This window comes from Cucurbita moschata, unplaced genomic scaffold (genome assembly GCF_002738365.1).
Source record: "Cucurbita moschata cultivar Rifu unplaced genomic scaffold, Cmos_1.0 Cmo_Scf00018, whole genome shotgun sequence".
In the NCBI taxonomy this organism is placed as follows: domain Eukaryota; kingdom Viridiplantae; phylum Streptophyta; class Magnoliopsida; order Cucurbitales; family Cucurbitaceae; genus Cucurbita; species Cucurbita moschata.
Genome location: NW_019268534.1, coordinates 2,243,601 through 2,256,699, shown reverse-complemented (window position 1 = coordinate 2,256,699; position 13,099 = coordinate 2,243,601). Strand labels below are relative to the sequence as shown.

The window sequence follows — 13,099 nt, the reverse complement described above, 5'->3', positions numbered from 1 at the left end:
GTCTATTCAAAGTGGGGCCCATTGCCACTTGTTTTTTTTTTTTTTTTTCTTGGATTAAAAGAATATAAGACGAGAAATTCAAATGCTCTACTGCTCGTGCGGGCCGGTCAATTTCTTTGAGTTTCATTCTTGTGAACATATTCCCTAAGCGAGATACTTAACGCGTTGGCTATAGCACTGCACGGGTTGATACACACATCACCTAGTATCCATCGTTTACAGCTAGGACGTTTCTTCTGTCAAAATGAAATGACGAGAACTCATCTCGAACCAAGACATGATTTTTACTTGGTTAAATCGATTCATTTTACAGATTTGTTATTATGAGTTATTATGAGTAGTTCATACAAAGAACTGAAACAATACTTGAGTCTCGAGGTAGATGCTACATAGCTAGCTCTCGTCCTGTAAGACTGCAAAAGCAATAGAAGAATCCATCGACGAGATGATCTTGTTAAGATGCTCATCACATGCTCGGCAACTCGCATACATTAAATAAATTTACCATTTCAATTTCACCTAAAAGGAGATACGCTACCAATAAAATCCGAACAATCCAACCTAATAACTTCCATTACAAATATAATTTTATAACAAAGATTTAAAAATTGGATATTCTTTAGGGACAATCAAATTCTATTATATAGAATTTGTTCCTTTTTATTTTAAAACTCCACTAAATCTCGACAATATTCCACGTGGCACACGACACATGTCATCAATTGAACGTTATCCAAAGCGGTTCATCAAACTCCCCCTTCAATTTCTCACCAACCACCTCATCTTTCAAACTCAGCCCGGAAAGCGCCAGCTCACTTCCATAATACCACGTGGGAGTCCCATTTTCATATGCACTCCACGTCAGTCTCCGCAGCCCGGTCCCGTCCAACCTCACCACGAACAGATCGCCATATGGCTGAAACTGATTGGGCATTGACACCGGCTCCGCTGACACCCCACCCAAATTCGACGTGAATAAAAGCCACTCCCCGTCCCTACTAAAGCACACGTGGTTAATCCTTTCTTTGTCCACGTCACTAGACCCCTCCGGTCCAGCCACGTGAACTCTCCTCAAATTCGAACCGTCCGGCCTGATGACATAGATACTGAACGTTTCGGTGTTCTCTGGATTATGCATGTTTGAAGAAAACGCTATGAGATCTCCGGCCGGCGACCAGCTCGGCATTGTGTCGATCCATGGTCCGTCAGTCAACCGTCGTGCTTCGCCATTGAAATCACCGTTCACAGCGTCGATGATGTAAAGATTCTTGTGTCCCGATCGGCCGGATCGGAATACTAGAAACTTTCCGTCCGGCGAACAAGCCGGAAAGGCGTTATTTCCAGTGTCCTCTTTTGTGAGAATCTTCACTTCACCGGCAACTTCGTCGCTATCACCATTGTTAAGATCATCGGAGTTGATCGTGGTCCGAGCGATTTGGACCGTCGCTCTCGCTGGCCCGAAAATGGGCCCCAGCGAAGAGTAGATCACGTTCTTTTCCGTTGGGCTCCACGAGTTGTAAAAAGCGGTTCGATCTTTCAATACGGTCCAACATTTTGAGCCGTCTGCTTTGACGATTTTTAACCCGACGAAATCGGGATTAAACGCGATGAAATTGCCGTCAGGTGACTGTGTTGGGAACGAACCGTTTATTCGGATCAAACGGAGTTCATTAATTGGGGAAATTATCCGTTCAAAATGGGGAATCGTTAACTCGCCATGAGACGACTCTCCACGGAATCGGTGGTAACCGATGTACTTGGAATCCGGCGAGACAAACGGGTTGTAATGATGAAAACTGGGATTCAATTTCTGGGTAATCGGGTCGAATTCGTCTGTCCCGGAATTGTAAATCTCAATGTGTCGGAATTTGTTGTCGGGTCTTCGGGTAGCGACGACCACTCGTTTCCGGTCGTTCATGGCGGCCGGAGTGAAGCAATGGAGACCCGCCGGAGTAACCCGGATCGGAACAGGGGGGACAGAGGAATCGAGATTTTCAGGAATCTCCACTCTAAAAATGCTCCACCACCCATCCTCGGCCTGCCGGTGGAAGTAGACGGTGGAGTCGCCGGACCACGACGGCCATCCGCCCCGACCCGAAACTACAACTCGTCGATCCGGGTCAGAAGATCTAAAAACCACAATTTCTGTGTGGAGCTCCTGAAATTCGCCGCCCCAAGAACGAGAGCCATAAGAAGCAACCGCGACGAACTTCCCACTTTCCGAAACCGCCGGACTGAAGTCGACAGACCCACAAGGAGTCAGGCGAGTCACCGAATCGGAACCGTCCAACCCAGTGAAATACAGAGCGGACCAGCTCGTGAAGGGCTTATGGGGGTTTTCATGAGCGGAGATAAAATAGAGGCGATCATTTCTGATAATGGGTCGGTCGTGAAAGCAGCTTCCGGGGGCGGAAGGTAGCAACTTGGGGGCGGAATTGGGAGAATTGGAGAGATAAACTCTAGGGGAGCCAGATCGTTCAGAGATGAAGACGATGGATTGTTGATTATCGACGAATTGGGCATTGAAATTGACGGAGATTCCGTCGGTAAGGCAGTGTTCGGTGGTGGGAGAACTGAGTGGAACAGAGAAGGTGTCGAAGCCGTATTGAGTGCGTCCGACGGTGGTGAAGATGACAGTGCCGGTGGGGTTAGTCATTTGGGGAAGTGGCGAAAGTGAAGAGTAGCGAGTAGTGAGAGAGAAAGGAGAGAATTTGGGGACAAATTAATAGGGAATGGAAGTGGAGTCTTACGTAAGAGATGAGACAGCGGATTTGGAATCTATGCTCATTTTTCTCGGAAAGAAATGTATAAAAATCTTTCTTGGTGGACAAGGATAACGGTTGAAGTGTTCGACTCCAACACTAATTGTAATAGCCCCACCTCTTTCGACTTTTCCTTCCAAGCTTCCGCTCAAAGTTTTTAAAACGAGTTTATTAGGGAGAAGTTTTCCTACCCTAGTAAAGAATGTTTCATTCTCCTCTCCAACCGATGTGGGATCTCACAATCCACTCCCTTGGGACCCAACGTCCTCGACACTCGTTCCCTACTCCAATCGATGTGGGACTCCCACCAAATCCACCCCCTTCAGGGCCAGCATTCTTGCTGGCACATCATCTCATGCCCAACTCCTTCGGGGCTCAACCTCTTTGTTGGCACATCGCCCGATGTCTGGCTTTGATATAATTTGTAATAACCCAGCCCTAGCAGATATTGTCCATTTTGGACTTTCCCTTCCAGGTTTCATCTCAAGGTTTTTAAAACGCATTTGCCGGGGAAAGGTTTCCACACCTTTATAAAGAAGGTTTCGTTCTCCTCCCCAATTGATGTGGGGATCTCATACAATTTGTAATAACTCAGCCCTAGCAGATATTGTCCTCTTTGGGCTTTCTCTTCCAGGTTTCCCCTCAATGTTTGGGCTTTCTCTTCTAGGTTTCCCCTCAATGTTTTTAAAACGAAGGTTTCCACACCCTAATTAAAAATGTTTTGTTCTCCTCACCAATTGACTGGGATCTCATAAATCCCAAACATGGTAATTATAAAACAAAATTTAAACCAACAAATGCTTCAACAAATGACTTTCTCATGATAAATCAAGAAATTTTCAATTAGAGCATCTAAGCAGCACAAATATTTCTGCATTTAGCAATAAGTAAATGGTTTTCAGGGGAGATGCTAGATGGGACATACTTGACAAGCTGTGTTTCCAAGCCACATTCCTTGAGCCACATTAGTCTTCCCATATCAATAATCTCCTTGCACATAAATCCCAGGACTGCTCTTTCCACTGGATTCATATGTCTAGCAATGTCTTCTACCGTGCTTCCGTTCATTCCATCGCCTTCGTTTTCACTGTAACGATACGAGGTTTAAGTAAAATGGCCATCGTCCATCACGAGGCTGCAATACGAGCAGTAAGCGTGTGATAATGGTTACCTAGATTGAAGAAACGTTTTCGAGTCTGAAACATCTGAAATATCTTCACTGTGATTAGCATCCACTGCCCAACTAGTGAACCATGTAATAGCAAGAAATTCTTCTTTTGCGATTCCGAGTTCTAATAAGTATTTCTTATCTGCAGGGAAGATCATCTTTAGACAACTATTGAGTACTGAAGTTGAACAAAAGAAAAGGAAAAGGCTACCTTAGTTGAAGCATATAATGGCAAGATGTAAAAGGATTGCTTACTTGTGTAATGCTTCCATTGACAAAGGTGATGACAACATGTCGCTATAGCCAAACCTCTCAATTTTGGCCTATCTCCGCACTGTTCAGTATTGACATGATTGGATTGTTTGGTAAGACAACATCTGAGAGCCAAATCTATGAAATAAAATAAGTATTAAGACAACATTAGTTGGTGTAACAACTAAAGTTTACAATGAATTCATTAATATGATTGAACAACCTGTTGCAGGCCCACAGAGATGTTTGCCAATAGCCAAGTAAGGATCATGCCTCAAAGATTCAACAGCATTCAGGTTTAGATCCTCAACTGTATGAAAGAATTTAACCATATTCATCATCAATATCGAGAATCAGATGGAATTAACACAAGAAAGAACTTAATCATACTGCAATTAGGACACACTAAACATTTTCAGAATGCAGGTATATGGTTATTGTGAGATCCCACGTCGATTGGGAGAGGAACGAAACATTCCTCATAAGGGTGTGGAAACCTCTCCTAGTAGACGCATTTTAAAATCGTGAGGCTGACGATGATACGTAACAGGCCAAAGTGGACAATATCTACTAGCGGTGGGCTTGAGTCGTTACAAATGGTATCAGAACCAAACACTGGGCGGTGTGCCAGCGAGGACGCTGGCCCACGAGGGGGTGGATTGTGAGATTCCACATCAGTTGGAGAGGGGAACGAAACATTCTTTATAAGAATGTGGAAATCTTTCCCTAGTAGACGCGTTTTAAAACCATGAGGCTAACAGTGATATATAACGGGAAAAAACAGACAGTATCTACTAGCGGTGGGCTTGGGCTGTTACAATTATAATTTACCTTTCTAGCTTGTTAAAAGACAGTCTTTGAATTTGCATTAAATGAAGTTGGAGAAAACCTTACTGTCGATTCGCAAACGCTCTAAAACCAAGCTCTCCTTCTGTCGCAGTGATCGATCAGCCTAGAGGTTGAATTGACATAACAAAACACATAAAGATAAAGAATATAAAGCCAAATGAAGTTTAGTTGATCCATTTGCTAAAAACCTAGACATGCATAACGACGAAATCTCGAATTCTAACCTTCAGTTTGTATGATTTCCGCTCAACCAGAAGCACCCTTTTTATACCATAGCAATCCGCAAGCATTTGAGTTAAGTAGCCTCTTCCTGCCCCGAACTCAATTACCGCAGGGGCAACATTAGCCTCATTGCCACACGATCTGTTACCCTCGCATTGTTCCCCTCCATCATAATTCCTCAGCACTCCAAATTCCTCCATGTTCCCAAGAATCGACGCCTGCTGCAGAACATGTTTCTCTTGAAATGGAATTTTCCTACCCAAAACAAAACAGAGCATATTTTACAAAACCCATTAAATCTCATGAAAGAAACCAATTGCTAACAGCATAAGTACCTATCTATTTCTCCTTTAATCCACATATTGCAAGCTTCCTTTATCCTATAAGAGTCTTGAATATCCTTGCATATAAGACCATGAAGAGCTCTAATCTTCGCAAGAAGCCGATGAAATTCAGCTCCAGACATTCCATAAACGATATTCCTCTTCATTTCAGAGGAAATGCTATCTGACAAACCCGAAGCCAGTTCATCGGACGATATCGAATCCTCCTCCCCAGCATTGATGCCCTTTTGGTAGAACGGTTGGACAGCCAAGGATTGAGTTTGTTTCAATAACGGACACCTCTTTACATGCCATTCAAGATTTTCTCGAAGCACAGAGCTAGAGAAGTGAATAAATACAGAGAACATTATACACTACCAATTTTTACTAAATTCAAAGCTTAGATTTATATCAGATTTCACGAACACCAAATACACAGATGAGATATAAATGAACGAAACTTACTGAGACGGGTCTACAGGACATGGAACCCACTGAGTATCCGCTCTCGAGCTATGATTACCACAAAACCTTAAAAAAATCGAAAATCAAAGAACAATTATAAGAGAACTTAGCGATTGAAATAAGCATTAATTCCAGAATCTGTTCAAGGGGATGAGTACTTGGAATCGTTAATGGGAGAATTCGCACAGAATCTGTTCTTCTTTGGAAGCCAAAACTGACACCGGGAAGCCATTTCTAAACCTAATTCTTCACTCACCGGCACTGCCTTCAAGCTCGAAACGAACCCTAAAACCCTACGAAACTCTTCTTCACGGAGCTTAGAAATTGAATTACGAAATTTAGAAGATGCCGCTTGTTTGGATGCAAGAAAAAAATTCATTCCCGTACGGAATATGGATATAACCTTGAACGGGATAGTTACACTTAACCGAATTAAATTTCAACCCTAAATTATTTAGTAAATTACAAATAAAACTTCGATATTTAATATCACATTTTATTTAGGTTAAAATACCATTTACTTTAGAATTTATTAATTTTTTTTCAAAAATAATATTAGAATATATTAATTATTTCATAGTTTTTACTCACTATATATATTTTTAAATATTTTTATCACTTAAAAATAGCTATCGCTCATTTAATTATTTCTATTTAAAAAATAAATAAATACAATTTGCTACTTAAAAATTATTTATTTTTTAATTTTTATTTAAAAAAAATGGATAAATGCTACGAAAATAGACTAAGTATTGCTATTGATTTTATCCAACATGAAGATTTGACTCTCTCCCCTTGAGGCTAAATATATATATATATATTTTAAAAAATAATAATTAATATTGATGGGTTGACCAATTTTTTTTTAAATAATATTAAGGGTAAGATTAAAAATTTAAAAAGATTAAAGAAGAAATTAAAAATTATTAAAAAATATTTAATATATGCAACTAATAAATTATATAATATTGTTTGAATTGAATTAGTAATAAACGTGTGAATTAGAGAGAAGAGTTCGAACTTAGAAAATTTCATCTTTTCAGCCTATAAATATTACTGAACTTTGCTTCAATTGCTTCAATGGCTTCCATGGCTTCCATGGCTTCTTCTTCCCAATTGTTCTCAAAGCTCTCTTGCATCATCTTCTTCCTCTCGCTCTCCACTTTGGCTTCTGCAACCCTAAAAGTCGGTTTCTATCAATCATCTTGTCCCGAGGCCGAGGCCATTGTCAAGAATGCTGTAGATTGCGCTGTCTCTCGTAACCCTGGCATTGCTGCCGGACTCATTAGGATGCACTTCCATGACTGCTTCGTTAGGGTAATTTTTAAAATATTATTTTTTATTTGGTTGATGACTGTTAAGAGTGAGTCCTACATTGGCTAATTAATTGGATGATCATGTGTTTATAGGTAAGAAATACATCCGTACGAAACCTTTTGGGGAAACCAAAAGTAAACTCACGAGAGTTTATGCTTAAAATGGACAATATCATACTATTATGTGTTGTGTCGTAATGCCACAACAAAAAATGCTATGATACCCAATTGTTGTAGCGGAAGTGGAAGTAAGATCGATCGTACTCACACACCCATGATTAGAAATTAAACAAAGAGACACAAAGATTTACGTGGTTCGGATAGAAGAAATTCTCTTACGTCTACGGGTGTTAGCCAATTGTGATTCATAACATTAACATGTTTTTGGTTAATTTTAGGGTTGTGATGGCTCAGTCCTATTGGAATCCACTCGAGACAGCCCAGCTGAACGAGAGCATCCAGCAAACTTCCCAAGCTTACGAGGTTTCGAGGTTATTGACAAAGCGAAGGCAGAAATCGAGGCAATTTGTCCCGAAACCGTGTCGTGCGCCGACATTCTTGCCTTTGCAGCTCGTGATAGCTCCTACAAAGTTGGAGGTATCAGCTACGCCGTGCCAGCCGGTCGCCGCGATGGTCACATCTCAATAAAAGAAGAAGCCAACGCTCTCCCTCTTCCCTCTTTCAATGCCGATGAGCTCATTAACAGCTTCGCCCAACGAGGGCTGTCGGCCGCGGAGATGGTGACACTTTCCGGCGCACATTCCATTGGAGTAGCGCACTGCCCCACCTTCTCTAACAGGCTTCATTCCTTCAATGCAACTCATTCACAAGACCCTTCCATGAACCCCAATTACGCCGCTTACTTGAAGACCAAATGCCCGTCGTTGTCGCCGAGTGAGCAGTCGACGGTGGCGCTGGAGTTTTCGACACCAAATCGTCTCGACCATCGATACTACGTCGAGTTGAAGAAGCACCGTGGGCTGTTGAGCTCGGATCAGACATTGTTGAGTAGCTCTTCCACCTCGAGAATGGTATTGAACAATGCCATGCATGGCTCCAAATGGGCTGTGGAGTTTGGGATGGCAATGGCTAAAATGGGCTCCATTGATGTCCTCACGGGATGGCAAGGTGAGATTAGACGCCATTGCAGCTTTGTGAATTGATTCAAAGGAAGCTTTTTTAGTATGATTATTTGAATTAGTGAAAATTTAAGTTTGATATCTCTAAGAATGTTTTTATTTGTTGTTTTATTAAATGGAAGAAGTATAATAAAGATGTATGACTGTTGGGAACACGAATGGCATGATCATTATCATAGTGTCGTGGTTGAATTTGCTAAGGATCTAATGTTGGTTGTGCTATTTTCAAACGAATTCGTCTCATTTTGTAACATAAAGCACTTGCATGGTATGCATGAGCGTTTTTAGGGTTCTTCGTAAGAGACAATTAGGAACAAGAAGAGGTGTAACAACCTAAGCATACCGCTAGCAGATATTGTCCTCTTTAGGTTTAGCCCAGCGCTAGTAGATATTGTTCTCTTTAAGGTTTTCCTTCCAGGCTTCCCTCAAGTTTTTAAAACGCGTCTACTAGAGAGAGGTTTTCACACCCTTATAAACAATGTTTCGTTCTTCCCTCCAACCAATGTGAGATCTCACAAGAAGGTTGTGATTTGGTGTGAGAATAGTGTGCTTAGCGCGGGAAAGAGAGGGCTTATGAATCAAAGAGCACGTATAGAAAATGTCTTTAATGACGGGGTTGGTGGACTATCTAATGGATGACTATCTCTTACAACTACTGTTGGTCAGTACCCTTTTGTTTTGGGATTGCAAACAAAATTTATACTAATCGACAAAGATAAAAGCTCTTTTTTCTGCAGTGGTGAATTTCGACCCTTAATTTGTAAGGATTATGGAGCGTCCCGCTAAAATGCAAACTTAGATTAAGAATGATAGAAACAACGAATCTCTACGACGGTATGATATTGTGCACTTTGAGTATAAACTTTCACGTCTTTACATTTGATTTTTTCAAAAGATCTCGTACCAATGGAAGATAGTCGCTTATTCATACATCCATGATCTTCCTCTTAATTAACGTACGTAAGCTCCAACAATTCTCAATAAAAAATATATTATTATATTTAAAAATACATATAAATGTATTTTAAAACGTGGAATATATAATTAGTTTTCATATAAAAATCTAATCATTAGTGGAAATTTGAATAATTATATATTTTGACAGTTAGATATTATTAAAAATAAAATTATTTACAAGTTGACAACTTGACGTCTATGACTTCTTCTCTTCGTGTGTCGTTTTTTTAAAACATTAATTTATCTTATTCTTAGTCGTTGAAACTAAACGTACATATTTATATTATTAATCATTTCTTTTCCCACGTTTTTTAATTAACCAAATTTCAAAATCCGACAGTCAAAATTTTAAAAATAAAAATAAAAATAAAATTATCATAAGGTGTATAGACCGTTAAATTGGAAAAATATTTTTTACCAACTCCAGAGTTTACAATTCAATCCTATATTTTAGGGTTGAAGTGGATTAACCCGTCATATTGTTCTTTATTTATATATATATATATATATATAATTATTTTAAAAAATAATATTTACCCACAATGTATCTACGTCACGCGAATAACTAATATCTCATAAAATTAAAAAAAATAGTCAAACGCATCAATAACGTGTGTTACAAACATTAAATATTATCAATAGGATAGAGTTACGTTAGGTTGTACTCTATTTTCGATTTGGTCCGATTGACTCAACCAAAAAAATTTAACCCACGAACATAATCAAATTTTGATTTTTCAAAAATTCTTTAAAAAAAATAAACTAACCCAACGAGTCCAAGATTGCTTCGTCGAATGGACTGGCCTTTTAGAAAGCAGTAGAATGTTGGGTTAGCTACCTTGAGATGGTGTCTCATATCCCCCTGTTGGACATGAATGATAGAAATGCTAACCTGCATTTTCGGGGACTAGTCCGCTTCCCATTACTCGACGAGGGAAACCTTTCTTGGTTGGACCAACCCAACCGGCGGTCATTCCTGGCTCGGCTCTAATAATGCAATTCCAACAATCTTTATAGTTTGAGTTAGATAGTTCAGATTGACCGAGACCATTATTAAAAATGATCTCACTTCCTCTCAATTTCTAATAACATGTTTTCACCGTTCTTGGGTCAAATTTGAATTATTCTTAGTCAAAATTTTTAAAAAAAAATTCTAAAAATTATATATATTTTTTTAATAGTTTCAAAAGTTTGGTTTAGATTATAAAAATAGATAACATTTAAAAAAAAAAAAAACAAGTGACATTAGCCTTTATAAATTAAAGTTTCTAATCAAGCGCGCGTTAAATTACTAATCATTTCAAGCGCGTTAAATTACCAATCAAATCAAAAGTTGAAGTATATGATAAATTTAATTATATCAATATTCTATTACTTTCCAAATTAATTTAATAAATACATACCTAATTTGGGCAATTTGTGACAGACAAATTCAAACTTAGACAACTTCATATTAGCCGTCTTTGATTTTAGCCTATAAATTCATTACCCATTCCACCAAATTTCTTCATCAAATCCAAGCAAACAATATCATCATTCCCTCAAAAACCCTATTCTTCAATGGCTAATTCTTCTTCCCACAAGCTTTCCTACATCATCTTCTTCCTTTCCCTCTCCACTTTCGCTTCCGCAGCCCTAAAAGTGGGCTTCTATCGATCATCGTGTCCCGAGGCCGAGGCCATTATCGAGAACGTTGTTGATCGCGCCGTCTCTCGTAACCCTGGCATCGCTGCTGGGCTCATTAGAATGCACTTCCATGACTGCTTTGTCAGGGTATGATTCAATCTTTTTTTCTTGGGGTTTGTGTCGAGAATTGTTAGGAAAGAGTCCCACGTTACTAATTTAGTGAATGATCGTGAGTTTATTAGTAAGGAATATATTTCTATTGGTAAAAGCAAAACTATCCGAGTTTACACTCAAAGTGGACAATATCATACCATTGTGGAGGATCGTGATTCATAACATGATATTAAAGTCATGCCCTTAACTTAGTCCCACATTGGAATGAGTCCTTTTGGGGAAGGTTCAATATCATGCCATTGTGGAGGGTTGTGATTCTTAACATGATATCAGAGTCATGCCCTTAACTTAGTCCCACGTTGGAATGAGCCCTTTTGGGGAAGCAATATAATACTATTGTGGAGGGTCGTGATTTCTAACATGATATTAGAGTCATATCCTTAATTTAGTCCCACATTGGAATGAGGCCTTCTCGGGAAGCTTCAATATCATACCACTGTGGAGGGTTGTGATTCCTAACAAGTCTCACGTTGGCTAATGGAAGGTCGTGATTCCTAACAAGTCTCACGTTGGCTAATTAAGGAAAAAATCATAGGTTTATAAGTAAAGTCACGAGAGCATAATTTATGCTCAAAGTGGACAATATCAATAGTAGGCTCGTGGTTTCTAACACGATTCAACCTCGGGGTTTTCATTTTTGTTCGATTTCTAAGTTTTTTTTTTTTTGTTGTTGTAATTTTTACAGGGATGTGATGGGTCAGTGCTTTTGGAATCAACTCCGGGAAACCCAGCTGAGAGATATCATCCAGCAAATTTCCCGACATTACGAGGTTTCGAGGTTATTGATGAAGCCAAGGCCAAAATTGAGGCTATTTGTCCCCAAACCATGTCTTGTGCTGACATTCTCGCCTTCGCCGCCCGTGATAGCGCCAACAAAGTCGGTGGCATTAACTATGCTGTACCAGCCGGCCGCCGCGATGGCTGCATTTCAAGGAAGGAAGAAGCCGGAACTCTCCCTAGTTTCGCTTTCAACGCCGAGAAGCTCGCCAGCGAGTTTGCGAAACGAGGGCTGTCGGTGTCGGAGATGGTGACCCTCTCCGGTGCACACTCCATCGGAATAGCTCACTGCCCTACTTTCTCCGAGAGGCTATATTCCTTCAACGAAACTCATTCACAAGACCCTTCAATGGACCCCTCGTATGCTGATTACTTGAAGAACAAATGCCCGCCACCGCGCGGTGATCGGAGCGAGGAGGAGGCCGTAGCGCTTGATTTCTCCACGCCGCACCGTTTGGACAACCGTTACTATATTGAGCTGAAGAGAAACCGTGGGCTGTTGACATCTGATCAGACGTTATTGAGTAGCTCTTTGACGTCTAAGATGGTGTTGAAGAATGCTAATGATGGCTCCAAATGGGCTGCTAAGTTTGCTAAGGCGATGGTTAAAATGGGCAAAATTGATGTCCTTACGGGATCACAAGGCGAGATTAGGCGCCATTGCAGCTTTGTGAATTGATTTGAATGGTTCTATTTGAGCACCGACAGGGAAAGAAGTGGTTTGGTGTGTGTCTTACGTTAAACATTTGTTGTTTTGTTCAAATCCGCTACATTATTCCATTGTTTGTTGTTGTGATTGATTCATTGTTTTTTTGTTTGTTGAACTCAAAAAAAGTGTACATTTGTTGTTATATGAAACTTGTAATTCTCTTTATTGAATAATAGTTTGTAATTGATTGATTTATCAATAATCTTTGTGACGTCCTCCCAGTAGAGTGCATCGGTTGTCACAATCGCACTTTTCTTAGCTGTAGATTTGTGATTGTGTAGCACTCACACCCAGCACTGATTGAGTCATGTCAAGCCAACTTAAGATTGTGTCGCATACGGTCGGACAACGTATGCTCAA

General features: G+C 40.0%; 4 protein-coding genes across 4 annotated transcripts; 2 read left to right on the top strand and 2 right to left on the bottom strand.

Annotated features, from left to right (window-relative positions):
• Positions 1 to 539: 539 nt before the first annotated feature.
• On the bottom strand, positions 540 to 2,718 carry LOC111456480. The gene has a single exon (XM_023098352.1). The coding sequence runs from the start codon at positions 2,654 to 2,656 to the stop codon at positions 719 to 721; it is 1,938 nt and encodes a 645-aa protein (XP_022954120.1). The 5' UTR covers positions 2,657 to 2,718; the 3' UTR covers positions 540 to 718.
• Positions 2,719 to 3,560: 842 nt separating this feature from the next.
• On the bottom strand, positions 3,561 to 6,367 carry LOC111456639 (tRNA:m(4)X modification enzyme TRM13 homolog). Its single transcript, XM_023098616.1, has 9 exons — positions 6,200 to 6,367; positions 6,042 to 6,107; positions 5,589 to 5,915; positions 5,256 to 5,508; positions 5,077 to 5,134; positions 4,406 to 4,492; positions 4,186 to 4,320; positions 3,934 to 4,072; positions 3,561 to 3,849 (listed from the first exon to the last, which is right to left on the bottom strand). The coding sequence occupies exons 1-9, from the start codon at positions 6,271 to 6,273 to the stop codon at positions 3,615 to 3,617; spliced, it is 1,374 nt and encodes a 457-aa protein (XP_022954384.1). The 5' UTR covers positions 6,274 to 6,367; the 3' UTR covers positions 3,561 to 3,614.
• A 754-nt stretch (positions 6,368 to 7,121) lies between these two features.
• LOC111456637 (peroxidase 5-like) lies at positions 7,122 to 8,651 on the top strand. The gene is made up of 2 exons (XM_023098614.1): positions 7,122 to 7,358; positions 7,756 to 8,651. The coding sequence occupies exons 1-2, from the start codon at positions 7,122 to 7,124 to the stop codon at positions 8,518 to 8,520; spliced, it is 1,002 nt and encodes a 333-aa protein (XP_022954382.1). The 3' UTR covers positions 8,521 to 8,651.
• A 2,329-nt stretch (positions 8,652 to 10,980) lies between these two features.
• Positions 10,981 to 12,935, top strand: LOC111456638 (peroxidase 5-like). The gene is made up of 2 exons (XM_023098615.1): positions 10,981 to 11,226; positions 11,939 to 12,935. Exons 1-2 carry the CDS (start codon positions 11,014 to 11,016, stop codon positions 12,707 to 12,709), a joined length of 984 nt encoding a protein of 327 aa, XP_022954383.1. The 5' UTR covers positions 10,981 to 11,013; the 3' UTR covers positions 12,710 to 12,935.
• The last annotated feature ends 164 nt before the right edge of the window (positions 12,936 to 13,099 follow it).